The sequence below is a fragment of the Sus scrofa genome, chromosome 6 (genome assembly GCF_000003025.6).
Source record: "Sus scrofa isolate TJ Tabasco breed Duroc chromosome 6, Sscrofa11.1, whole genome shotgun sequence".
Classification (NCBI taxonomy): Eukaryota; Metazoa; Chordata; class Mammalia; order Artiodactyla; family Suidae; genus Sus; species Sus scrofa.
In genome coordinates this window covers 50349117-50375049 of record NC_010448.4, presented here as the reverse complement: position 1 = coordinate 50375049, position 25933 = coordinate 50349117, and the positions used below count along the sequence as shown (strand labels likewise).

At 50.4% G+C, this 25933-nt stretch overlaps 1 protein-coding gene across 1 annotated transcript; it reads left to right on the top strand.

Annotated features, from left to right (window-relative positions):
- PHLDB3 (pleckstrin homology like domain family B member 3) lies at nt 209-25489 on the top strand. The gene is given in 17 exon segments (XM_005655930.3): nt 209-459; nt 931-1301; nt 2691-2873; nt 3104-3241; nt 6320-6448; nt 6708-6869; nt 8112-8222; nt 8382-8465; nt 8812-8919; nt 16564-16663; nt 16759-16849; nt 16932-16984; nt 16987-17018; nt 17210-17266; nt 22286-22505; nt 23120-23205; nt 24505-25489. Coding segments are annotated over 16 exon segments (1923 nt in total). The 5' UTR covers nt 209-459; nt 931-1067; the 3' UTR covers nt 24640-25489.

The window sequence follows — 25933 nt, the reverse complement described above, 5'->3', positions numbered from 1 at the left end:
CAGGGCACCCCCTCCCCTCGCCCAGCTCCCCAAACCGGTCGGGTCCCTTCTAAAGGGCTCATTAGAGGGGAGAGGCCCCTATCTCCATTCCCCTCTTCCTTTCAGTATTCCCAGGGAGTCCTGGGAGGTGCTTATGCACAGGTGATCTAGGCGCCTGGCCCTCCAGGGGGCAGGAATGGGGGCGCTGGGGGCAGAATTGGGGGGGTCGTCGTGCTGGGTTTGCTGAAGGTGGGGCCGGTGGGGCCGGGATGGCCGGATGCCGCGGCTGCGGGCGGGGCACGCTGGTCGCTCCCTCCTCCCTTGAGAGCTGTTGGACCTGTTGTTCCCCCCCTCCACTTCCGGGATGGTGGGGAGGGGGATAGAGCAGCCTCTCTCTCCTCCCTCTTCCCCAGCCACCTGTCTAGTGGGCCGACACCGCAGCGCCAGAACGCAGAGCGGAGCGCACCGAAACTTGAGCCGGTGAGGGGGCCGGGGCTGCGGGGGCCGGAGGGGTCTGGAGTTCTGGGATCTCGCTCCGGAAGGAGCCTAGGACTCGGACTCCTGGTTTGTCCAGAGAGAGCGAGAACAGAAGTTCCGACTCCTGGATCCTGGGCGAGGTGGCAGGGGCGCCTCTGCCTTACATGGTGGGGTCGGAGCTGAGATTACTGCCGCTCCAGAGAGGACGGAGCGGGAGCCCGGACTCCTGGGTCCACGAAGAAGAAGGTGACCGGGTCGCTCTAAAGTGGTCCAGGGGTTGCAAGGGGGCTGCAGGGAGAGTGCGAGGCTCGACACCTGGATAGCAGGGCGGGACCGGTAGGGGGCGAACTAGGACCTGGGACTCAAATTCCGGTCCCGCCTCCAGGGGCGTGACGCCCTGGGAGCCATCGAACCCCGCCCCTAGAAACTCCAGGTCACGCCTTCGGAATGCTCAGTCCCATCCTTTGAACTCAGGCCGCACCTCTGGAACGCTCTCCCGGCGCCTCGGCTCTCTGGCGGGGCGTTCCGGCCTCTTGGACCACGCCCTCACGCTACCCGGCCGCGCCCCCGGAACTCCAGGCCCCGCCCACCCGGCTGGTCCCGCAGCAGCCATGGGGACCCGGAGTAGCCCAGACGAGGGGACCCCGCCGCCTGCTGTCCCGGAGTGCAACGTGGAGGTCCAGTCACAAGTAGCCGCCCAGCTCCGGGAGCACCCCAAGGACTCCGGGGATCAGGAGGGGCCCGAGGCCACAGTAGAGCTTCCGAGCGGCCAAGGAGCTGAGCAGCAGACGGAGGAAGAGGAAGAAGTGGGAGAAGGCAGCAGCACGGAGAGCAGTCGCGATGCGGTGAGGGCCCAGGGGGGCGAGAGCCGCGGGGGGACCCAGAGAGACAGACCCAAGCGAGTGACAGAGAGACAGGTACAGAAAGACCAGACAGATCCGGAGACAGGGAGACTGAAAGACAAAGACCCAAAAGAGTCAGAAACATTGAAAGACCAGAAACAGAGACTCAGAGAGATGGGGATAGAGACACAAACGGAAACCCAGAAACAAAGATGCTCAGAGAAACAGAAATAGAGACAATGAAATCTTGAGAGAGCGGAGGGAGAAAGAAAAATAGCGATTCAAAAAAGAACTAAATCATTTGCAGCAACATGGATGGAACTAGAGACTCTCATACTGAGTGAAGTAAGTCAGAAAGAGAAAGACAGATACCATATGATATCACCTATATCTGGAATCTAATTTAAGGCACAAATGAACCTTTCCACAGAAAAGAAAATCATGGACTTGGAGAATAGATTTATGGTTGCCGAGGGGAGGGGGAGGGAGTGGGGTGGTTGGGGAGCTTGGGGTTATTAGATACAAACGATTGCCTTTGGAATGGATTAGCAATGAGATCCTGCTGTGTAGCACTGGGAACTACGTCTAGTCACTTACCATGGAGCAAGATAATGTGGGAAAATAGAATGTGTACATGTATGTGTAACTGGGTCACCATGCTGTACGGTAGAAAAAAATTGTGTTGGGGAAATAACTACTAAAATAATAATAATAATAAAAGAAAAATAGGGATTCAGAGACAGAGGACAGATACTGAGTCAGGAAGATGAAGCCCAGAGAAAAGGGGGAAAGACTCAGACCAGGGAGAGAGAAAGGGAGATGCAGAGCCTTCGAAGACCTGACACGAAGAGAATGGGACCTGGATAAAGCGAAACACTATCCTTGGAGTTCCCTTCGTGGCTCAGTGGTTAACGAATCCGACTAGGAACCATGAGGTTGTGGGTTTGATCCCTGGCCTCTCAGTGGGTTAAGGATCCAGCGTTGCCTTGAGCTGTGGTGTAGGTCGCAGAAGTGGCTCGGATCCCGCGTTGCTGTGGCCCTGGCGTAGGCCAGCAGCTGCAGCTCCGATTAGACCCCTAGCCTGGGAACCTTCATATGCCATGGGTGCGGCCCTAGAAAAAGACAAAAAAAAAAAAAAAAAAAAAAAAAAAAGAAAGAAAAAGAAACATTATCCTTGAGTTGGCTTATACCCCCTCCTCAGACTGCGAGGGCCTGGGCCACCTCCTGGGGCCGAGTGGTCCTCGGACCTGCACCCCCCGCGCCTTGAATAAAAGAGCTTGAGGTTGAGTTACGTCGACTCAGACCCTCAGGGTGGGGGTTGGGGTGGGGAACACACTTAGTGACGGGAGGGGACGAATCCTCTCCAATTGACCACGCCCTCTTCAACTTCAGGCTGAGGCTCCGCCTCCCGTTCAGACCCTGGGCACGCCCCCCGCACCCACTCCATCTGGAGAAGGGGTGCGAGGGGTGGCGCGGCGGCTTCGAGCGCAGCAGCTGGAGGCATTGACTCGCGTGGCCTTGATGGAGCAGCGAGTGAAGGAATTACAGCGTCAGAGGAAGGAGCTGAGGATCGAGGTGAGGCTGAGGATCGACCTCTTGGGAAGTCTGGCTCCAACTCTTAAAGAACCCACAAGGTCAGGCTCCCAGTTCTTTCCAACTAGGCATCCAGCTCCATCCTCCCTTTGAATCCAGTTTGGAGTTCAGATTCCCAGGTCCCTCGCTCAGACCCAGGCGTCAGAGCTGCCAGCAACCTCCCTACTCAGACTCGAGTTTCTGGGTCCCCAGCCCTTGCATTGTCTCTGCAGATGGAGGTGGAGGTGGCCCTGCTGCGGGGTGAGCTGGCTGGAGAGCGAGTGGCCGCTCGGCGGGAGGAGGAGCAGCTCCGGGAGCTGCTGGGACAGCAAGTGGATGCAGAGCAGGGCGGCCAGGAGCAGCGGGAACAGGTCTGTTTGTCCTGCTGGGTCTTCCTCGTCAATTTTCTTCGTTGTTGGACAGACATTCCTGGTGATGCACCTAAGGACCTGGGCCCCGGATTTGGGGATACTTGGCCTGGGGGGTGGGGGGAGTGACTTTCCCTGTTTTCCTCCTTCCTTCCCCGTTTATGATTTTGGGGCCTGACTCACTGGGGCGTCTTTCTTTGCCCCATCTCACTTTATGTCATATTGTGAAAAATGTCAAATCAACAAAAATAGTCAGACGGCTGCCAGGTGGTGCTCTCCCAAGCTTCATCAGTGAATTGTCTTTCATTCTGGTTTCAAATTCCCCAAATTTGCTTCCCCACATGCAGCTTGTGGAAGTTCCTGGGCCAGGGGTTGAACCAGTGCCAGAGCAGTAACCTAAACTGCAGCAGTGACAACACAGGATCCTTAACCCCTGAGCCACCAGGGAACTCCAAGAACTCCTTTTAAAAAACATTATCCCTATATCATTATCACACCTTAAGAATTAATAAGTTCTTGGAGTTCCACCTTGGCACAGTGGGTTAAGAATCTACCTGCAGAAGCTCAGGTTGCTGTGGAGCTGCGGGTTCCATCCCTGGTGGCACAGTGGGTTAAAAGGATCCAGTGTTGCCTGTGGCTCAGATTCAGTCCTTGGCCCAGGAACTTCTCTATGCTGCTTGTGCAGCCATATTAAAAAAAAAAAAAAAGTGGTAATTAGAAAAAAAAGTTCTTAATGTCTTCTCATTTCCAGTCAGCTTTCAAGGGTCCCAGATTATCTCAAAAACAGCAGTTAAGGAAGTTCCCATGTGGCGCAGCTGGCTACGGATCTGGCAATGCTGCATCTGTGGCACGGACGTGGGTTTGATCTGTGGCCCAGGAACTTCCACATGCGCTGATGCAGCCAAAAAAAGAAAAACAAAACAAAACAAAACAAAAAAACACTAACCAGCAGTTAACAGCTGGCTGTTTGAATCAGATCTCCCAAAGGCCAGTATACTGTAGTTGGATGAAATGCCTTGTGTTGTTTCACCTCTAATGGTTCCTGCCTACTGTTTTTCCCCTATACTGTTTTTTGGAGAAACCAAGTCTTCTGTCGCCTGGTCAGTATGTGACTGGCTGTGTGCCTAGCGTGTCCTTTTTCTCATTTCCTTTCCAGCAAGCAGGTGTTTGGTTAGATGTGGTGGCTGGACGGGATTCAGCTGTGCTGTAGTGCTTCCTGTGCGCTGTGTTGGGGCTGAGGGTGGCAGGGGGGTAACTCGTCTCCGGTTCAGACCTCTGATGCCTTTATTGTAATCCTTTACTTAAAGGCTTTAACATCCATTGGTGGTCATTCCTTGGACTGGTTCGCAGTATAGATTGGAAAATGATAACTTTGTAATTTTCTCAATCTCTTTCTTTGCCCTTATCTTATATATTAGAATTACCTTGGGTTGGGTCCTGAGCCTCTATACCCTCAAAGAGCCTATAATTCTCCCAGTCCTGAGTTCTCTCGCAAAATCTAGACCTGTGTGTCCCACTTCCTAAGATGCTGGTTCCTAGATGCTCTTTCCTCCCCTAGAACCTGGGATTCTGGACCCCCATCCTTCCTCCCTCTGACCCAGGAGTCCATGCTCCCAGCCCCTCCTCCCTTGGACCCAGGATCCAGGCCCCCAGCCCCTCCTCCCTTGGACCCAGGATTCCGGCCCCTGGCCCCTCCTCCCTCGGACCCAGGAGTCCCAGCCCTTCTTGTTCACCATAGCCAGAGCTGACCTCAGCAACTCCCCTTTCCATATTGTCCCTTTGGTCAGCAGGCCAGAGTCCTGGGCCTTGCTCTGCACGTCTCCTTATCTCTCACCTCAAGCCTGTCAGTTGCCACGGTCTCTTCTCTGTGCCCTCTGAATCTCCTCTGCAGTCTGTCTCCTTTCCATCTGCGCTGCCCAAACCTCAGCGAGGTCCCGTTCGTATTGCTGGGAGGACTCCTGAAGGAGCTGTCCTCAGACCCTGGAATCTACCTCCCAGAGGGATGATTCCACACCTAGATGCTCCTCTATCCTTTCATCCTTCCCCGGCTCCCCACTGCTCCAGCTTAGTGGCTTCTCGGCCTGGTGGGCCAAACGGATGTGAACTGCACCTTGCCTGCCTTTCCACAGTCATCTCCCACTCATTTCTTCCCTCCACCCCCCGACCCTATCTTCTTCCTCGACAAGAGTTTGCCCCCCACACCTCCTGTACTTTTCAACTTCCATCTATTTGTGCCCTCTGTCCCAAATGCCCTTCCAGCCCTCTCTATCTCCCCAGGTCTAAGGGGAGACCTGTTTTTTGAGGCTCCTCACTTTAAAATCCTCACATCCAGGAAGCCTAGGATTATCCCAGTTGAAATTGCTCCTGCCCTCTGGGTTCCCACAGTCTCTGTTTCACTGCCCTGCTGGCCCCAGGTTTTTAACTGGCTGTGTCCCCACCAGGAATGCAGGGTCCAAGTCTGCCCCTTGCTCTGGGTCCCCCGTATTAGTAACCCAGCCTGGAAATGTTTTACATTCATTCCCTCATTCACTTCTTTGAGAATCTTTTTAATTTTTTTAAAATTTAATTTTTGGAGTTCCCCTTGTGACTCAGTGGCAATGAATCCAACTAGTATCCATGAGGACACAGGTTCGATTCCTGGCCTTGCTCAGTGGGTTAGGATCTGGCGTTGCTGTGAGCTCTGGTGTAGGTTGCAGACCCAGCTTGGGTCTAGCGTTGCCATGGCTGTGGTGTAGGCCAGTGGCTATAGCTCCCATTCGACCCCTAGCCTGGGAACCTCCATATGCTCAGGTGCAGCCCCCAAAAGACAAAAGACAAAAAAATTTTTTTTTAAATTTTTTATTAGAGTATAGTTGATTTACAATATTGTGCCAAGCTCACTCATTTCTTGAACAGCTCTTTCCTTGACACCTGCTCTGGGCGAGCTCATACAAGCATGAAGCAGACAGTTAGGGTCCCTGCCCTCCTGAAGCCGACATTCCAGGCCAGGAGGGGTTTGAGATCCGGCTGGCCTGGCCCTGTCTGGCCTCTCTTTCCCTCCTTGTGCTCAGGCTGAGGCTAAGAGCCGGGTTGTTCATTCAGGAACAGAGGCAGCTGAGCGAGGAGCGGGATCACGTGGAAGAGCTTCGCCAGAGACTCCGGGAGGCCCAGGGACAACTCGACTCGCAGCCAGAAGACCAGCGTGAGCGGCTTCTGCAGGGGGTGCAGGAGGTGAGGGCCCTCTGGACCCTCTCAGGGACCCCATGTCCAGGCCACTCAGGACCCAGACATCCAGGCGCACGGTCCCCTCCACCCCCACCCACCTAGGAGCTCAGGCCCCAGCTCCCTTCCTCCCAGAATTGGGAGTCTAGATCCTCCGCCCCCTCCCCCCTCATTCCCAGGAGTCCCGGTCCCTCCCACTACTTTCCTGCTTCCCAGGGGTCCAGGCCTCCAGCTCTTTGGCATCCACCACCCCCCCATACACACACAGATGAAGGAACAGCTGGACGTGGCCCAGCGCGCCTATGAGGACCTGGAGTTCCAGCAACTGGAGCGGGAGAGCCGGCGGGAGGAGGAGGACAAGGACAGCCCAGGCACGCGGGCTCTGGACCCCAAGGTCCAGGAACTCCAGGGCAGCGTGGCACAGCACAAGGTGAGCCAGGTTTGGCCATCCCAGCCTCCCCTTGCATTGCCATCTCTCTCCTCCCCTCTCTGTCTGGCCTCTTCTCTGTCCTCATTTCCTCCCTCTGTCATTGCTTCAGAATAGGAATGACACTCGCTGATGTTTATTGAGCATTTACCATGTGCCAGGCATGGTCCTAAATATTTCATGAGTATTAGATCATTGAATCCTTATAACAATCCTGGGAGACAAGTCTATTTTTTTCCCCCCATTTTATAAATGAAGAAACTCAAGGTCAATGTGCTCAAGGAATCTTGTCTAAGGTCATTTCGTTTGTAAAGAATAGAGCTGGGATCTGAACCCACCCCAAAGCTGGGATCTTTGCCACTACGCCCTTTGCCTCTCAAGCCCTCATCCCAAAAGATGCTTCTACCAGTCCTTTCTGGAAGCTTCACATTCAAGGGTTTGACAAGTCTTGCTGGAAAAAGCAGCATGTTTGACTGTATTTAACATGGAGTTTCCCAAAGCTTTGGATGAGAAAATTCTGATATGGGGAGTTATCATTGTGGCTCAGCGGGTTATGAACCCGACTAGTGTCCATTAGGATGCGGGTTTGATCCCTGGCCTTGCTCAGTGGGTTAAGGTGTTGCCATGAGCTGCAGTTACAGGTCGAGGATGCGGCTCGGGTCTGGCCATGCTGCAGCTGTGGTGGAGGCCAGCAGCTGCAGCTCTGATTCGACCCCTAGCCTGGGAACCTCCATATGCCGCAGGTACAGCCCTAAAAAGGACAAGAAGAAAAAAAGTTGTGATGTAGGTCTCCTTTCCCTGCTTCTATTTCTGGCTCTTTTTTTCTGTCATTCTTTTTCCTTCCTGTCCACACAACTTCTGCCTGTTTTCCTTCTGTTTCTGTCTTGTCTCTGCATCTCTGTCTCTTGGCTCTGTCTTGGTTCATCCTTTCTGTATCTATTCTGGTTTATCTCTGTCCCTTTCTCTGTCTCTGTTCTTGGTGACTTTTTCTGGGTCCCTGTCTCCCTTAGTCTCTGGATTTTGGCTCCTCCATCCCTCCAACCAACCCCGGGTCTCTTCTGGACCCCAAAGGGAAGAGGGCGCCGGGGAGGTTAACTCTGAGTCCCCTACCCTCTCCCAGGCACCCAGACCCTAGGGTCTCTGTTATGGGGCAAACCCCACCCTCTCAAGGGGGACTTGGTTCTGTGGGAGCCAGTTGGGGACCCCTGGGGCAGCTGAGTAACAGGGCCTGGGGGTGCCCCGCAGCGCCGGATCCAGGTCTTGGAGGAGCAGCTCAAGTCGTTGGGGGAGCAGATGGCAGCTGAGAGCCGGGGTCTGAGCCAGAAGAAGGAGGAGGCCCTTCAGGCCCTGACTCAGGTAAGTTCTCCTCAGACACCTGGCCTACTGTCCTCACTTCCCCTGGAGCCTTCCATCACCTCCCTGCACCCCAGATGTCTCCTCGAATCAGGGAGAGCTGCCGTAACGGCCCAATATGACCCTGAGGTGTGGTGGTCACTGATGTCTTGCCCTCCCCAGGAGCGGAGCCGACTGCTTGAGCTCAGCTGCCCTCAGGGAAGTCCTGGCAGGGAGTTTCCTGAGCCCAGCCAGGCCCTCACCAAGGTATGGGGATTTCATGGGCCCCCAGTCCCTCCTCCCTTAGACCCAGGAGTCCACCCCCCAGCCCCTCCTCCCTCGGACCCAAGATCCAGGTCCCCAGCCCCCTTCTCCCTTGGGATCTAGGATTCTCACCCCCTCATCCCATTTACTCCGGGATCCAGCAGTTCGGGCTCCAGGCCCTCCTGCTTAGGGCACCAGCAGTCTCTGCCCACAGTCCTCCCTCACAGACCACAGTTCAACTCTCTTGGGACCTTGAGCCTTTGTTTTTCCATCCAAGAAAATGGGCTGGCCTGGAGGCGGGGGCCAGGGCATCCTTCCAGCGCCGTCACTTCCACCCCTTCTCCTGCAGCTCCTGTTCACCCAGAAGACAGACCGCCAGTTGCTGGTTCTCCAGGACCCCACTGCCCACACTGCCACCGCCTCTTCCTGCCTGTTCTCTGTTCACAGCTCCCTCCAGGTGCCCCCCCAATGCCTCACTCACCACCCGGGTCTCTCTGGTTGCTGTGGCTTTCTCTGCTGTGAGTGTGGGGGAGAGGGAAGGTTGATCAAGGGGCTTTGTCATTTTTTTCTGGCTCCAGCTTTATTTTTTATTGTCTCTTTCTTCTCCCTAACACCTCACCCTTCCCTTGGAGGAATGGGAATGTGCTCCCCCAGCTGTAAATTTTAAAAGTGACCCAACAGGGCCTATTGATAAGAAGGCCTCCCCAGAGTTTCCGTTGTGGTGCAGCGGAAACGAATCCAACTATGAACCATGAGGCTGCGGGTTCAATCCCTGGCCTCCCTCAGTGGGTTAAGGATCCGGCATTGCTGTGAGCTGTGGTGTAGGTAGCAGGCATGGCTTGGATCTGGCATTGCTGTGGCTGCGACATAGGCTGGAGGCTACAGCTCTGATTAGACCCCTAGCCTGGGAACCTCCATATGCCTCAGGTATGGCCCTGAAAAGCAAAAAAAAAAAGAAGGCCTCCCCTCCCCACCCCACTGGCCCCCAGCCCCCTCCCCAGGAGTGGCACAGCGCCTTGTTTCTTGAATATCCTTCCTTCCAAATCTTCTGGATTTTTTTTTTTTTTCCAAAAATGTGTCTACTTAGCTACTAGTGGCTTTTATTTTCTAACTTAACCCTCTACAGTGGAGAATGTTTTCTGTTGATACATTTAGAGCCTCCTCTTCCTTTTTAATGGTTCTGTAATAGTAATAATGACGTAAATAATAACAATCATGATGACAGCTAGTATTTGTGGAGCCTTTATAGTGCATCAGGCACTGTTTTAAATGCTTCCTGTGGATTCACTCATTTAGTCTTTGCAACAGCTCTGTAAGCTGGGTCCTTCTTTTTTTTTTTTTTTAACTGCTGCATCTGCGGCATATGGAAGTTCCCAGGCTAGGGGTTGAATCTGAGCTGCAGCTGCTGGCCTACACCACAGCTCACAGCAACACCGGATCCTTTACCTGAGCAAGGCCAGGGATTGAACCTGCATCCTCTCAGATACTATGTCAGGTTCTTAACCCACTGAGCCACAGTGGGAACTCTCCAAGCTGGGTTCTTATCTCCATTTTATAAATGAGGAAACTGAAGCGGAGAGGTGGTTACTGAACCAGCTAGTCTGTGGCAGAGCTGGACTTTGAACCCAAGCACTCTGTTATCGGAGCCTATGCTCTTAACCCCTCCAGGCTTCGGTGCAGCGCACAGTTCTACTGGGGACCTTGCCCCAGCTGTCCCTCTGCAGATGGCGATTTGAGTGTTTTGCCGTTTGAGCAGTTGCCGTTACGAGATCCATGTATGTGTGTCTTTGTACACCCAAAAATAAGATTATAAATAACATTAATTATTATCTAAATAATTATATTGCATATTATAATAGTTTTGTTGATTACATTGCCTAATATAATTTCTTATTAATTAATGTTAATATTAATATTTGAGGAGTTCCCGTTGTGGCTTAGTGGGAACAAACCTGACTAGTATTCAGGAGGATGCTGGTTTGATCCCTGACCTCCCTCAGTGGGTTAAGGATCCAGTGTTGCTGTGAGCTGCGACGTAGTTCACAGATGGAGCTCGGATCTGGCGTTGCTGTGGCTGTGACTGGCAGTGGCTGGCAGCTGCAGCTCCAATTCAACCCCTAGCCTGGAAACTTCCATATGCCATGGGTGTGGCCCTAAAAAGACAGAAAAAATATTACTATTTGAGAGCTTAATGTAGGCCAGGGTCTTCTCAAAACCATCTTATCACTTTGAACCATATGAAACAGCTATTATTTGGAGATGAGAAACAGTCAAATACTGACAGTTTGCTGTGCTTCAACCTATATGTGTGTGTGTGGTGTATATATATATACACCACACACACACACCATATAGCATGATATAATATATGATATATATAATATATATAATGTAAGATGTGTTTCATGGATATATAGTATAACCCAATAACATATATATTCATGAAATTATATTTATGTATTTATATAGTTTTTTTTTTACTCAGAACAATCTGTAGAAGTAGGTCCTATTATTATCCAGGTAAAGGGTTAGCAGATCTTGTAACTTTCTAGCTGGTTCCCCTAGAAGCGTGATAAAGGTGGATTGTCCGCTGTGTTGCCAGGCAGCATGACTTAAGGTAAATATGACCGTTATAAGCAAATCGCATATCTATACTTGGTAGGAAGCCGGGTCCATTCCTATGGAGTCGCTACCTGAGTTAATGGCTCCTGTGGACATGGAGCTTCTCAGGCCAGGTGGACCCTGTACCCACAAGTATGGGTCCCATACTCACCTTGTATCTGGGGGTCCCCTGGGGCCAGACACTGACCCCTGGAGGCTGGTGGCTGTGCCGGGCACTCTCCTGTGTGCCTTGTGTGAGGTCACTTGTTGTATCAGCCACGGCAGGGCGGCAGGACGTTACTCCCTTTACAGAGGGGGGTTCCAGCCTGAGGAGAGATGTGACTTGGCAAAGTCACACCTGGCTAAGTGGCAGAGCCAGGTGGCAGTCACTCAGAGCTAGTGGCAGTGGACCAGAGGGAGTGACTGGGGACCTCTGGGCACAAAAAGAGCCCAGGGAGTATTTATTTACTCAGCCAGAGAGACAGTAAACAAGTGGACAGATAGGAGTTCCTGTTGTGGCTCAGCAGGGTAAGAACCCAACTAGTATCCATGCGGATACAGGTTCGATCCCTGGCCCCAACTCAGTGGGTTAAGGATCAGGTGTTGCCGTGAGCTTTGCTATAGGTCAAAGATGTGGCTTGGACCCTGTGTTGCTGTGGCTGTGGCGTAGGCCGGCAGCTGCAGCTGTAACTAGACCCGTACCTTTGGAACTTCCAAATTTAGGTGTGGCTCTAAAAAACAAACAATGCAAAACAGCAACAACAATGGAAAAAAAAAAGCCAAGTGGACAGATGAATGCAGGAATTAATAAATTACTCCTCCTTGACCCTTCCTCTCTTTCTCTGCAAGTCGTATTAAATCCATCTCAAATTTCACCCCTTCTTTCCAGGATCATTTGATGCCTAAGAGTATCCACTCTGCTTGGGTTCCAATACCTGTTCTGCCACTTCCTAGCTGGCTAAACTTAGATACAGCTCCATGCCTCAGTTTACTTAGCTACAAAATGGGAATAATTGCAGCATTCATGGGTTTAATGCATTGAAGTGCTTAGTGCTTGCCTGGCACATAGTTGGTGCTCAGTATATGTGGGCTGCTCCTGCTCTGATGATAGTTATAATGATTGGTATTAGTATAATTATCATCATCCTTATTCCACCCACCTCCCACTGTCATCTCTGGATGCTGTGACCCTGTACCGGCCTCCTCACTGATGTCTCCATCTTACCTTTTGTCTCCCAATAATCTATTCCCCAAACAACAGCCTGATCTTCTTCCCTCCTACTTCAGTCCTTCACACCAAAAGCCTTCAGTGATTCCCCCAAGCTTCTCACCATGGCCCACAGGTCCCTATGTGATCTGACGCCTCCCCACCTCTCACCAGCGCCCCCTGTACTGACTCTGCTCCAACCTACCAACACTCCATACTTATTCCTGCCTCAGGGCCTTTGCACTTGCTGATCCTGCCACCTGGAACACCCTGCCCCTCAGTCTCTCCTGGCCAACTCTTATCCTTTGGGCCTTAGTGTCAGTGTCCAGAAGGCTGTTCCTGGCCTTCCAGTTGGAAGGTGATCCTCTTTTATTTCACCCTTTTATAACACTTACAGCAGTCTTCACTCACAGCAATTTCCGATAATACACTCATTTATATGATGGCTCATTCAGTTCCTATAACCTAAACTTTTCATTATTAAAATAGTACAAAGATAGGAGTTCCCATCGTGGCGCAGTGGTTAACAGATCTGACTAGGAACCATGAGGTTGCGGGTTTGATCCCTGCCCTTGCTCAGTGGGTTAAGGATCTGGCGTTGCCGTGAACTGTGGTGTAGGTTGCAGACATGGCTCTGATCCCACGTTGCTGTGGCTGTGGTGTAGGCCAGCGGCTACAGCTCCGATTAGACCCCTAGCCTGGGAACCTCCATATGCCGCGGGAGGGGCCCTAGAAAAGACAAAAAGACAAAAAAAAAAAATAGTACAAAGATAGAAAATCACATTCAACACATGCACAGCCTAACAATGGGAACACTCCAGTAACTCCACCTGTGTCCAGAGATAGACCCCCCCACCTGTAGGCCTTCCCCAGTGAGGGCCCCTACTGGCCTCCTGGAGAATAACCACTTGCCTGATGTTTTTTGCTTTTTTTTTTTAAGGGCTGCACCTGAGGCATATGGAAATTCCCAGGCTAGGGGTGGAATTGGAGCTGCAGCTGCTGGCCTACACCACCACAGCAACACCAGATCTTTAACGCACTGAGCGGGGTCAGGGATCAAACCCGAATCCTCATGGATACCAGTTGGGTTCGTAACCAGCTGAACCAAAATGGGAATTCTGAGACTGACGTTTATCGTCTTTTTTACGTTTCTTTCAAGTTCCACCAGTTAAGTATCTATCTCTAAACACTGTAGTCTTACTTGTGTGTGTGTGTGTGTGTGTCTCTCTTTTAAGTCTCCTTTAACACACAGACTTCCCCTGCCTTTCTTTCATCATCCCCTTTGCAATTTATTTGGTGAAGAAACCAGGAGGGGAGTTCCTTTCGTGGCTCAGTGGTTAATGAAACTGATGAGAATCCATGAGGACGAGAGTTTGATCCCTGGCCTCGATCAGTGGGTTGAGAATCTGGCATTGTGGTGAGCTGTGGTGTAGGTTGAAGATGCAGCATGGATCTGGCATTGCTGTGGCTGTGGCTGTGGCTGTGGCTGGCAGCAGCTGTAGCTCCAATTAGACCCCTCACCTGGGAACCTCCATATGCCGAGGTTTTGGTCCTAAACAAACAAACAAACAAACAAACAAAAAAACAAGAGAGAGAGAGAGAAAGAAGAAGAAGAAGAAACCAGTAGTTTGCTCTGTAGAGTTTCCCAGGCAGGGTTTGTATATGGCACCCATGAGAGTCATTGTCACTTTGCTCTGCCTCTTTATTTCCCATAGAGTTGGATTTGGGGCCTGAGCAGAAGCAAGGTTGGCATTTTGGTAAATCCTCCCTGACATGGCATGTCTGTTTCTCTTTTTGCGGCATCAGTGCCTTCACTGAGTCATTGACTAGAGGTCATGAGTATAGAATCCCATCTGTCACTCCTTCTTCATTTATTGATTGAAATACTTCTTTAAAGAAGGGCTTGCCTTCATTGGTTATTTGGTTACCCAGAGATGTGGTTTTTGTAGGAAAAGCGTGGAAAATGCTTGATGGTTTCAATTTTTTCACCTGTCTTCAGAACAAAGAGTTAGTTCTCTTGCATCTTCCAAGGTGACCCACTCGGCTTTTCTTTTAGTATTATTATTAGTTACTCATGGAGTACATGTATTTGATGAGCTACAAGCTATGGGTGTGAATATCCCTATTGTTGCTCAAATTATGCGTCTTATTTATTTTTCATATTTTTTATTATCCAGGCAAAATTGTTGCTGCTTTTTTAAAAAGAAACAATTTCCATTTTCCTTATTTATTATTCTTTTTTTTTTTCATTTTTTGGTAATTTAATTTTTCTTTTTAGGGCTGCACCTGTGGCATAGGGAAGTTCCCAGGCTAGGGGTCCAAGTGGAGCTGCAGCTGCCGGCCTACACCATAGCCATGGCAATGCCAGATCCAAGCCACATCTGTGACCTACACCACAGCTCAGGGCAATGCCAGATCCTTAATACACTGAGCAAGGCCAGGGATCAAACCCACATCCTCATGGATATTGCTTGGGTTCTTAACCTGCTGAGCCACAACAGAAACTCCATTTCTTGATAATTTTTAATTTTGAAATGGTTCGAGAGTTAAAGAAAAAAATTCAGAAATAGTAGAAAGAATTCCTGTATACCTGTCACCCCATGCCTAACATTTTACCACAGTGGATATTTGCTTTGGTTATTCTCTCTCTGTACACACACACACACACACACACACACACACACACACACACACACAATTTATTGTTTTCTGAAGCGTGACTCCCCTTTACCCCTAAACACTTCTACATTTATTACTTAAGGCCAAGGCCATTCCCGAGCATGACCACAGTACAGCAATTGCATTCAGGAAACTAACATTGAGAAATACTATTCAAGTTCATAGATGTTTATACTTTGTCAGTTGTCCCACAAATGTTTTTTCCCTAGCAAAAAACGAAAAAAAGAAAAAAAAAAAAATCCGGTCCAGAAACATAAGCTGCATATGCTTGTCATGTTTATTTTACTTTATTTTTTTATTTTATTTTATTTTATTTTATTTTATTTTATTTTATTTTATTTTATTTTATTTTATTTTATTTAAAAACTACCATTCCCCTCATTCAAAGTTCAAAGGGCATGGGAAGCTATTGAGAGAAAATACTTTCATGGCTTGTTTCCATCCTGGGCCAGCCAGGCTCACTAATTTCTCCTGTCTTCCCAGAGATGTTCTATATTCAAACAGTCGTGTGTATACTTTTCCCCTCTTTTTATGCATAGATAGTAACTTCTTTGCACTGTTACGTGCTTGCTTTTATCTTGGATGTTACTCTTTATCTGATAGAAAGGGCACCCTTCTGCTTTTATAGGCTTTGGAGTTTTTCTCAATTCTGATGATCCCTGGTTTATCGATCCTGCCCCTTTTTGATGGGCATTTACCTTGAACTCAGGTCATTTTTGCACATGTCTCCGTGTATTCACAAGATATAGTTCTAGAAATAGAATTGGGGTTCAAAATTTTATGCATTAGTCAATTTGACTTTTTCTTTTCTTTTTTGGTCGCCCCATGGCATATGGAGTTCCCAAGACAGGGATCAGTTCTGAGCCTAAGCCACAGCTTCTGCAATGCCAGATCCTTAGCCCACTGCCAGGCTGGGGATTGAACCTACGTCCCAGGGCTCCCAAGATGCCACTGATCCCTTTGTGCTACAGCAGGAACTCCTCATTTTGATTTTTAGAGAAGAGGCAAAGTGTTCCAAGGGAGTTCCCTTGTGTGCAGAGGGTTAAGGGTCCAGCGTTGTCAGTGCAGTGGCTAGAGTAGCTGCTGTGGATCGGGTTCTATCCCTGGCCCAGGAACTTCCACATGCCGTGGGCCTGGTCAAAAAAAAAAAGATCGACTCAGTAAAATGTCCCCAGCATTGTGGTAGAATGTCTGGTTTTCCCACATCCCCCCAACACAGTAGGCTTTTTTTAAAAACCATTTTATCAATACATATAATCCACCCACCCCATAATTCACCCATTTAAAGTGTGCAATTCAGTGGGTTTTAGTGCAGTTACAGAGTTATGCAATCCTCACCACAATTGATCTTAGAGCATATTCATTCCGTACCCTTTAGCCATCACCCCTCAATTCCCCTCTCCTCCCAGCCCCCGCCAACCACTAATCCACTTCCTGCCTCTCTGGATCTGCCCATTCTGGATGTTACACTGTGTGGTCCTTTGCGACTGGCTGCTTTCTCTCAGCATCGTGTTTATGGTGGCTTTTTGATCTGTGCCAATTAGATGGTGGTTTTGCTTGGAGGTTCTCCAACTTAATGGTGGAGACCGAGCTTCTTTTCCTGTGTGTTTTCAGGGCTCCATCGGCCTCCAAAGGACTGGAAGTCTGTCCCGGAAGAGGGGGGAGAGAGGGAGCCAGAGGGGATCCCCCCGGCCTCTGTCCCTCCACTGTACTGGTGAGTAGGATGGCGGAACCTGGATGCCTCCTTTCCGGGACACGCAGGGGTGCTTAGGAGCATCCCAGCCCCCTAACCCCAGCCCTTCTCCCCAGGAGCCCTGGAGGCCTCAGCTCTCCCACCAGTCGCCGGAGACTCCGGGAGATACCCCCTCTATCAGCTGCTGAACTGTGGCCCCAGGAATGGGTGAGACGTCAGGGAGAAGGTGGGGAGATGGGGAAGAGGCCGGGCCACTGTAACCCGCCCCATCTCTGCTCCCTCCTCCCAGCTGTGCGGCCCTCCACCCGGACATCGCCCGCATGGAGCGCCTGCTGAAACAGGCCTGGCGGAGAGGGAGCGGCTGCTCCAGGCCAGGGTGAGACCCCAGACCCTCCTCCTTAGGGGCAGGAGATTCCGCCCCCTCCTGCCTCTGACCCAGGGACCCAGGAGTCCAGGCCCGCCCCCCCCCCCTTCCTCCTTCAAGGGCCCGGGAACCCAGTACATGTTCCCCACTTCTTACTGGTTAGCGTTCTCATTCTCGTTGATGCTGTCTTTCTGCATCCACAGGAAGGGACGAGAAGGAGCACAGAAGCTTCCTCCGGCCCTGATGTACCTGCCATCAAGGTCAGTCCTGCCCCTGCCCTCCTCCTCCCTCTCCCCTGCTCTGTCTCACCCCCTGGTGTCTACCTTTCTTATCTCACCCTCTCCTCTCCTCCAAAGGCACAGGAAAGTGTCCTGGGAGTTCCCGTTGTGGCTCAGCAGGTTATGAACCTGATTAGTATCCATGAGGATGCGGGTTCAGTCGCTGGCCTCTCTCAGTGGGTTAAGGATCCAGCGTTGTCGTGCGCTGTGGTGTAGGTCGCAGATGTGGCTCAGATCCGGTGTTGCTGTGGCTGTGGTGTATGCCAGCAGCTGCAGCTCTGATTCGACCCCTAGCTTGGAAACTTCCATATGCCACAGGTGCAGCCCTAAAGAAAAAAAAAGAAACAAAGAAACAAGATTGTCCTGGGTTTGGCAAGGGAGAAGAACTCAAAAAGACCTAGTTTCTGGAGTTCTGTTGTGGCTAAGTGGAAACGAATCTGACTGGTAACCATGAGGATTCGATTCCTGGCCTTGCTTGGTGGCTTGGAAATCCGGCGTGGCCGTGAGCTGCGCTATAGCTTGCAGACATGGTTTTGATTCTGCGTTGCTGTGGCTGTGGTGTAGGCTGGCTGTGCTGTAGTTCCGATTCGACCCCTAGCCTGGGAACTTCCATATGCTGTGGGTGCAGCCCTAAAAAGCAAAAAAAAAAAAAAAAAAAAAAAAGTCCTCGTTTCTGTTCCCACCCGGGGTCATCTGTATCCATGGCGTATCCGTAGGTGCCATGCTCTGTTCTCTGTGCCTCGGGGGTGGCAGAGTAAGTGTGGGTGTTATCAGTTACTGCAGAATGAGGTATCTATAAGCTGGGGCTTTTAAGTGTTATTTAAAATTTTGCTTTATCTTTTTGATTCTTTAAAAAAAACTACTATAGAAATGTTCAAGCATATTCAAAGGTAGACTAGACTAATAAACCGCCATGTGCCCACCATGCTGCTCTGGTGTTTATCGATTTTGAATCTTGTTTTCCAACTTTTTTGTCCTGATGCCTTACCTCCTTCCCACTCTGCAGGGGCATATTTTAAAGCAAATTCCAGATATTGTATCATTTCACCCATACCTCACTATGTATCTCCAAAAGATAATTTTTTTAATGTAACAAAAATTCCATCCTCATACCTTATGAGATTATTAATAATTCTATAAACTTTTTTTTTGGCTTTTTAGGGCTGCACCTGCAGCATATGAAGTTTCCCAGGCTAGGGGTCTAATCAAAGCTATAGCTGCCGGCCTACGCTACAGCCACAGCAACACAGGATCCAAGCCACACCTGTGACCTACACCACAGCTCACGGCAACCCCGGATCCTTAACTCACTAATCAAGGCCCGGGTTCAAACCTGTATCCTCATGGATACTAGCCAGATTCGTTTCTGCTGCACCACAATGGGAATTCCCTGTAACATTCTGGTACACGGTCCATTTTCATATTTCTGTAATTGTTTTCAAAATATCTTTTTTGTAGTTGGTTATCTGAATCTGAAGGCAAACAAAGCACACACAGTGCATTTAGTTAAAATGCTTCTTAAATCTGACACTGAGCCCTCCTCACTTAAATAAAATGCCGTTTATTCACGGAAAAAGTCACTTATCCTGTAGAATTTCTCACACTCTGGATTTAGCTGTTAGGTCCTTATTAAAATTTTATGTTTACTCATGCTATTAGCATGAGACTTTTTGGTTATAACAAATGCTATAGAATTGGGGAAAATGAAGGTCTCCTTGCCTTCCCTCTGGAGTTGCAGGTGTTTTCTATCATAGAGAAGCCTTCGAATCTTCTTTTGTATTCTGTGAATTTATTATTTTTCTTGTAAATGAACATACCATTCCCAACCTGCTTTTTTTTTTTTTTTCCTGGCTGCACCCATGGCACACAAAAGTTCCCAGGTCAGGGCTTGAACAGGTGCCACAGCATTGACCCAGGCCGCTGCAGTGACAATGCCAGGTCCTTAACCCACTCTGCCACAAGGGAACTCCTCAACCTGTTTTCTTTTTTCTCAACTATTTGCCCTTTCCTTATTCATTTCAACCCAATATTTATGGAGTGCCTCCTTTGTGGTGGGTCCTGGGTTATAGTAATGACCAAAGTGACAATCCCTGCCCTTGGGGAAGCTGGCATTTAGTGGGGGAGATAGACAAAAAGCAACATCAATAAGTAAAATAAGTAGCGTGTCACGTGCTGCTAAAAGCCTGAGAATAAAATGAAGCAGGACAGGCGGTGGAGCCTTCTGGGTGTCAGGCATAAGCTCTACCTCATTAAAAATGAAGCACTCCTGCTGTGTAGCTCATCACTTATTAAACGGTCCCCTGTTGTGTGCATTGTCCCCCAAGCCTGCCCCCTGACACTTCAAGCTGCCTTGTTGTACCCATGAGCAAGTGCGTCTCTGGGATTTGCACCCGGAAGTGGGATCAGCAAGTCAGGGAGCCTGACAGCAGGGAGCTCATCCATGAAACAGCCCCGTGAGGAGGGCTGTGATAACCACCGAGTTCCAGTGCAGGGAAGCCAAGGTTCTGAGAGGGGCAAGCATTCCCTGGAGGGGATGCAGGTGGGCAGTGGGGGAGCTGACAGTCCCAGGCCCATCCCCACTGTCCTGGATCAGGGCCTGCCACATCCCACCTGGGGAACCTTGGTGAGTCACTTCCTCTCTAGAAGCCTCAGTTTCCTCATCCGTGAAATGGGGTTATCTCTTTTGGAGAGGCAAGGAGGTGATCCCTTGGCACAGTGCCAGACACATAGTAGGACCTTCCATTCATGGTGATCATTAATGTTACTGCGTGGGAGTCCCCATTGTGACTCAGCAGAAACGAATCTGACTAGCACCCATGAGGATGCAGGTTCGATCCCTGGTCTTGCTCAGTGGGTTAAGGATCCGGAGTTGCTGTGAGCAGTGGTATAGGTTGCAGACGAGGCTTGGATCCTGCGTGGATATGGCTGTGGCATAGTCCACTGGCTATAGCTCTGCTTTGACCCCTAGCCTGGAAACCTCCATATGCTGCAGGTGCAGCCCTAAAAAAAAGACAAAAAATGTTACTGTGTGAATTTGGCAAGATGACCCGCATAAGAGTCCAGGCCCCAGCGGGTACCTCTTTAACCCCCTCTTCCTCCCCTGTGTGTCCCCAGCTCCTCCCCATTTCCCCTCCTCCTAACTTGCCCCTGCCTCCCATGAGTCTTACCTCTGTTTCTCATCTCTTTTTGCTTTGGCTTTGTGTCAATTTTGTTCAGCCCTCGATATTCAAAGCGTGGTCCGTGGACCACCAGCATCAGCGTCCTGGTTCTCTGAGCTTGTTAGATGTTCAGAACTTCACCCCCACCTCAGAATGGTTGCAGCTGAGCCTGCATTTTAACAAAACCCCTAAGGGGTCCACTTGCATGCTGAAGTCTGAGGTGTGCTGTTCTCTCTCTCTTTTTTTTTTTTTTTGATTAAAATATGTAGTGAACACATTTATTTCTCATTGACAGTTTTTCCAAGTTAATGACCTTCTGTTATATCTTTTTTTTTCTTTGAGAACTTTTATTTTTATTTATTTATTTATTTTTAAAATTTTCCCACTGTACAGAAAGGGGATCAAGTTATCCTTACATGTATACATTACAATTACATTTTCCCCACCCTTTGTTCTGTTGCAACATGAGTATCTAGACAAAGTTCTCAATGCTATTCAGCAGGATCTCCTTGTAAATCTATTCTAAGTTGTGTCTGATTGAGGTGTGCTGTTTTGAGCCTTGGTGGGACCACGGGGATCATATTGTTCTTTGCGGGAGACGTTGGGAAGAACCGATGATCAGCCGGGCCTCGGAACAGTAGGCACTTTCCTTGCCTTCATTCTTCTCCCCTTTTTGGCCACCTGAGATGACCACTCTGCCTGGGAAGCCCTGACTCAATCAGCTTGGGCTGTGTGTCTTGGGCCTGGTGACTTAACCTCTCTGAGTCTTGGTAACATCTGGAAAATGGGAATGACGAGGTATTTACCTGCTAAAGAGAGTTTGAGGGGGCAGAGGGTTTTACCTATAGCAGGTCATGATCACAAATTTCATCATGACAAGAATAATATCAACAACAACAATGATAATGGAAACAATGTTCTCCTTTATTGCTTACTCACTATCTGGTCCCTGTTCTACAGAGGCAGTAGATGAGGGTCCCGCCGAGATCTGTCACTTCTCTGACATGCCTCTGATGTTTCAGGATGTGAGCCCTAGGGTCAGGAATACCTGGGGTCCCATCCCAGCTCTGCCACTTAGACGCTCTGTGTGACCTCCTGTGGATTATTTTGTCTGTACCTGCCCATCTGAAGAATGGGGCTCATGGTAGCCCTGTCCCAAGGGTGGTCGTGGGGAGTCAAGGAATGGATGCTGGTAAAGCCTGGCCAGAGTGTCAGTCAATCAGTGTAGCTGACCGAAATATATACATTTATTTCTTTTTCATGCGGCATCTGTGGCATATGGACGTTCCCAGACTAGAGATCCAACTGGAGCTGAAGCCGCTGGCCTACACCACAGCCACAGCAACGAGCTAGTCGGGTTCATTAACCTCTGAGCCACGGCGGGAACTCCCTGGAGGAAATATCTTGATCTTCATTTTTTTTTTTTTTTTTTTTTTTGTCTTTTTGCTATTTCTTGGGCCGCTCCTGCGGCATATGGAGGTTCCCAGGCTAGGGGTCTAATCGGAGCTGTAGCCGCCAGCCTACGCCAGAGCCACAGCAACGCAGGATCCGAGCCGCGTCTGCAACCTACACCACAGCTCACGGCAACGCCGGATCGTTAACCCACTGAGCAAGGGCAGGGACCGAACCCGCAACCTCATGGTTCCTAGTCAGATTCGTTAACCACTGCGCCACGACGGGAACTCCGATCTTCATTGTTAACGCTGCTGTTAAAGGCTGTGCGGGCTCAAGCTTTACCTTGAGCTACGCCTTCAGACCGGCGCCCCCAGCCCCTGGAGGAGTCCAGGAGGCTGGACCCCCTGAGGACCCGGTGACGTCACTGCTCCGTCTCGTCCCTCCCCAGGCCCCGCCCACGCCCCCCTCTGGCCCTTCTGGCCCTCGGGTCTTGGATCTCCGGCAGCACCTGGAACGCTGGGGCCACAACCCGGAGAACTGCCCGCATGTACGGGTGTCCGGGGGCTGCTGCCGCGGACCCCTGGTGAAGATGGGCGGCCGCATCAAGACTTGGAGGAAGCGATGGTTCTGCTTTGACCGCCAAGCCCGCCGCCTGGCCTACTACGCGGGTAAGCCCAGACTGACTGCCTTGGGCCGCAGGCCCCCAAGACCCCGGAAGAGGCCACGCCAGACTTTCACCCCAGAGACCCGGGAGTTCCACCCTCAGCCTTCTTCCTCTGAGGCTCAGGAGTCTGGACCCCTAGCCCCTTCCCTCTTTTGCCACCCAGCCCTCCTCAGCGCACGGAGAACAATTTTGTGCCATTGGCTCCCCAGACCTCATTTTCCTAAGATACACTGGAGGAGCCTGAGCATTGTCAGAGCCCAGGCTCCAATCCTAGGGGTCCAGGCCCCTCCTCCTTCCTCTCTAGGGAACCAATGATTCTGAGCCTCTCTTTGAGTTCCTTCCCTTCTCAGTGATGGAGGCACTGGGGATGGATTCCAGCTCCCCAGACCCCCTTCTCCAGTCTTGTCCAGTCATCACACCCAGGCTCCCACCTGGCATCAGCATTCACTCACCTCCCAACCACAGTGCTGTAGGGACCTTCAGATTGTCACCGTGTTCCTCACTCCTACACCAGTCTCCGGACTTGGGTCCAGCGATCGCCAGCCCCTCCCACATACACACCCCACATATGCACACACATCTCACTGGTTCTGTTTCTCCTTCACCTCCCCCCATCAGACAAGGAAGAGACCAAGCTCAAAGGCGTCATCTACTTCCAGGCCATCGAGGAAGTCTACTATGACCACTTACGCTGCGCCTTCAAGGTGAAGCCCCTGCTTGGTGCTGCCCTGCCCTGCCCTCCCCGTTGGTGCCCCGCAGTCAGGTCCTAGCTTATCCCCTGGAAAGGCCCCTACTGTCAGGGTACTTCATCCAGCACAGGAAACCAACAGGTCATTTCAATGCAGGGACCAAAAATTAAGAGCTCCGTCTTGGGCTCTCAGCCACTGTTCATTTTCTTGGAATGAAAGTTGTAGAGTAAAACTTTGGCAAACTCAGAGGCCAAGTTGAGAATAAATGACTAAATCGGGCAGGGTGATGACTGGGGGGGGCAGCCTGGGAGCAAGTCAATGAGATGATCGTTTCTCAGCATCTGCCCATAATTGCCAAATGGGAATGGGCCCCCATGGTGTCATATTGTATTTATTTCTTCCCTAGAGAACACAGAAATTGGAATTTTCATAAAAGTGCTGTGCCAGAAATGTACATGTTGGCAACTGATACAGTGTTTAGAAAGCTCTGAGAGCAACTGTGCCTTTTTAGAGCTTAGGTTGGAATCCAGTTGTCAGACATCAGGAAAGTGACTCCCCTTCTGCAGCCTTAGCTTTGTCATCTGCAGAATGTGCACTCTTCAACCCATTTCCTCAGAGCTGAGGTTAAAAAGAGACGTAAGGGATTCATTTAACTTGGGGTTGGGAAGTGGATACTCAGTAAATCGGTTGTAGACACTGGCTTTCCCCAGTTATGAACCAGAAAAATGGACCTAGATTTTGGGGGGAAGGGAAATTTGAATGCCTGTATTTCTAATATAGGATGAGGTAGGCTGGGGGATTAGACACAAGTCCTTTAAAATTCCTCTTGTTCCCAAAATTCTAAGTGCCTTCCTGTGTTAATTCATTCAATCCTCATAACCCAGTGAACCAGATAGCATTATTTGGGAAGACAGATGGACAAACATTCAGTGAATCTAAAAATTTGCCGAGAGTTCAGCAGGCTAAGAATCCGACTATTATCCATGACGATGCGGGTTCCATCCCTGGCCTCACTCAGTGGGTTAAGGATCTGGTGTTGCCTCAAGTTGCAGTGTAGGTCGAAGATGCGGCTCAGATCTGGTCATGCTGTGGCTCTGGCGTAGGCCGGCAGCTATGGCTCCAATTCATCCCCTAGCTTGGGAACTTTCATATGCTGCAGATGCAGCCCTAGAAAGCAAAAAACAAAACAAACAAATAGACAAAAAACAAACTTGTCCAATGCCACATAGCCCGTAAAGAGCAAGGCTGGGATTCGAACTAGGGGGGACCCTGGGTCCGTTTTCTTAACCGCCTCTGGTCCGCTTCTTCTTCCAGAGCCCCAACCCTCGCCTAACGTTCTGTGTCAAAACCTACGAACGCCTTTTCTACATGGTGGCACCCAGCCCAGAGGCCATGCGTATTTGGATGGACGTCATCGTGACAGCAGCAGATGAGAATCACGCCCCCTGAGTGGCCACACCCTCTCCGGGCGTGGTCCCAGCAAGGCCCCGCCCCACAGCCGGAAAGCCCAGGCTTGCCCCTTTGGAACTCTCCCAGGAATTTTACAATCGCTGTGTTTCTGCTGGTCAGAGCCACGACGTTCTGGGCTGCAGGTGCCTTCCCCCATCAGGAAGCCAGCCCCTGGGGTCCTGCCCTGGGCAGGAGGATGATTGCGGGGGGCGAGAAGGAACTATTTATTGGTGCCCCTGTGATGCCGAATTAAACATGGAGGAAAAACAGTGGTTATTGCTGAGGTTCCCAGCACAGGCTTCTAGGGTCCCTCCGCCCCTAGGGAGGACATCTGAGTTAGGGATACCTCTGACAGCCAAGTTCCCCGCAGCCAGTTCTCCCCTTTAGGAACGGAGGCCTTCAACCCCAAGGTCATGGCTGGGAGAGGGGACGTGGGAGGCGTGCGTCTTTAGTCTTGTGGCAATTTTGTTGTTTCAGTTTGTGTGCCTGTCTGCTTCCACTCTTTCGGACCTGACTAGGCCATTGGCAATTTCTGGGAACTCCTAGTCCTGCCTTCCAGGAGTGTTATTCCCTTTGCCTTTCCCTTAACCAGCTGGCTCCTTATTCTTCATGTCTTAATTAGAATGTCCCCTCCTAGAAGCCCTCCCTGACTCCCAGCTGGGTCAGGCACCCTGCCCCCACTTTGAGCTCCCCTGTCCAATCCCTGAACATCCTGGCTCATCACTGGTGACGGATCTGTGTCCTGATGGACTGGGAGCTCCATGAGTGCAGAACCAGGGCTGTCCTTTTCATGGCTGTGTCCCCAGCACCAAAGAGTACATTTCATTTCATTTCATGAAGAAAAAAAAAAGCCGTCCTTTCACCTCTCGATCTTTGTACCTAATATTCCCTTTGCTAAGTCACTTTTCTGCACTCTGTCCTACTCATCATTCAGGTCATAGCTTAGATGTTCTCTTCTCTAGGAGGACTTCTCTGATCCTCCTGGCTGAGTCAGATGCTCCCTCCGGGCTTCTTGTACCAGCCCCGATCATGCCTGTGCCTTCCCCATCGTGGCCTTGACTTTGGGTCATCCCTGCTGATGAGTGTGTTTTCTGTGCTGGATGGGAGCCCCAGGAAGCAGGTATTGAACTCTTCCCATCCCTCTGGAGTCCTTGGCACACAGCAGACGGTCTATGTACAAACTAGGTATTGAGGGAATGTCTGGTGGGTGAATAAATTGATGAGGAAGATGCTGAGGATAGGGCAGTGGTAAACGAGGCAGACCTAGCTCTTATTGGAAATGTCCCCTCCATTG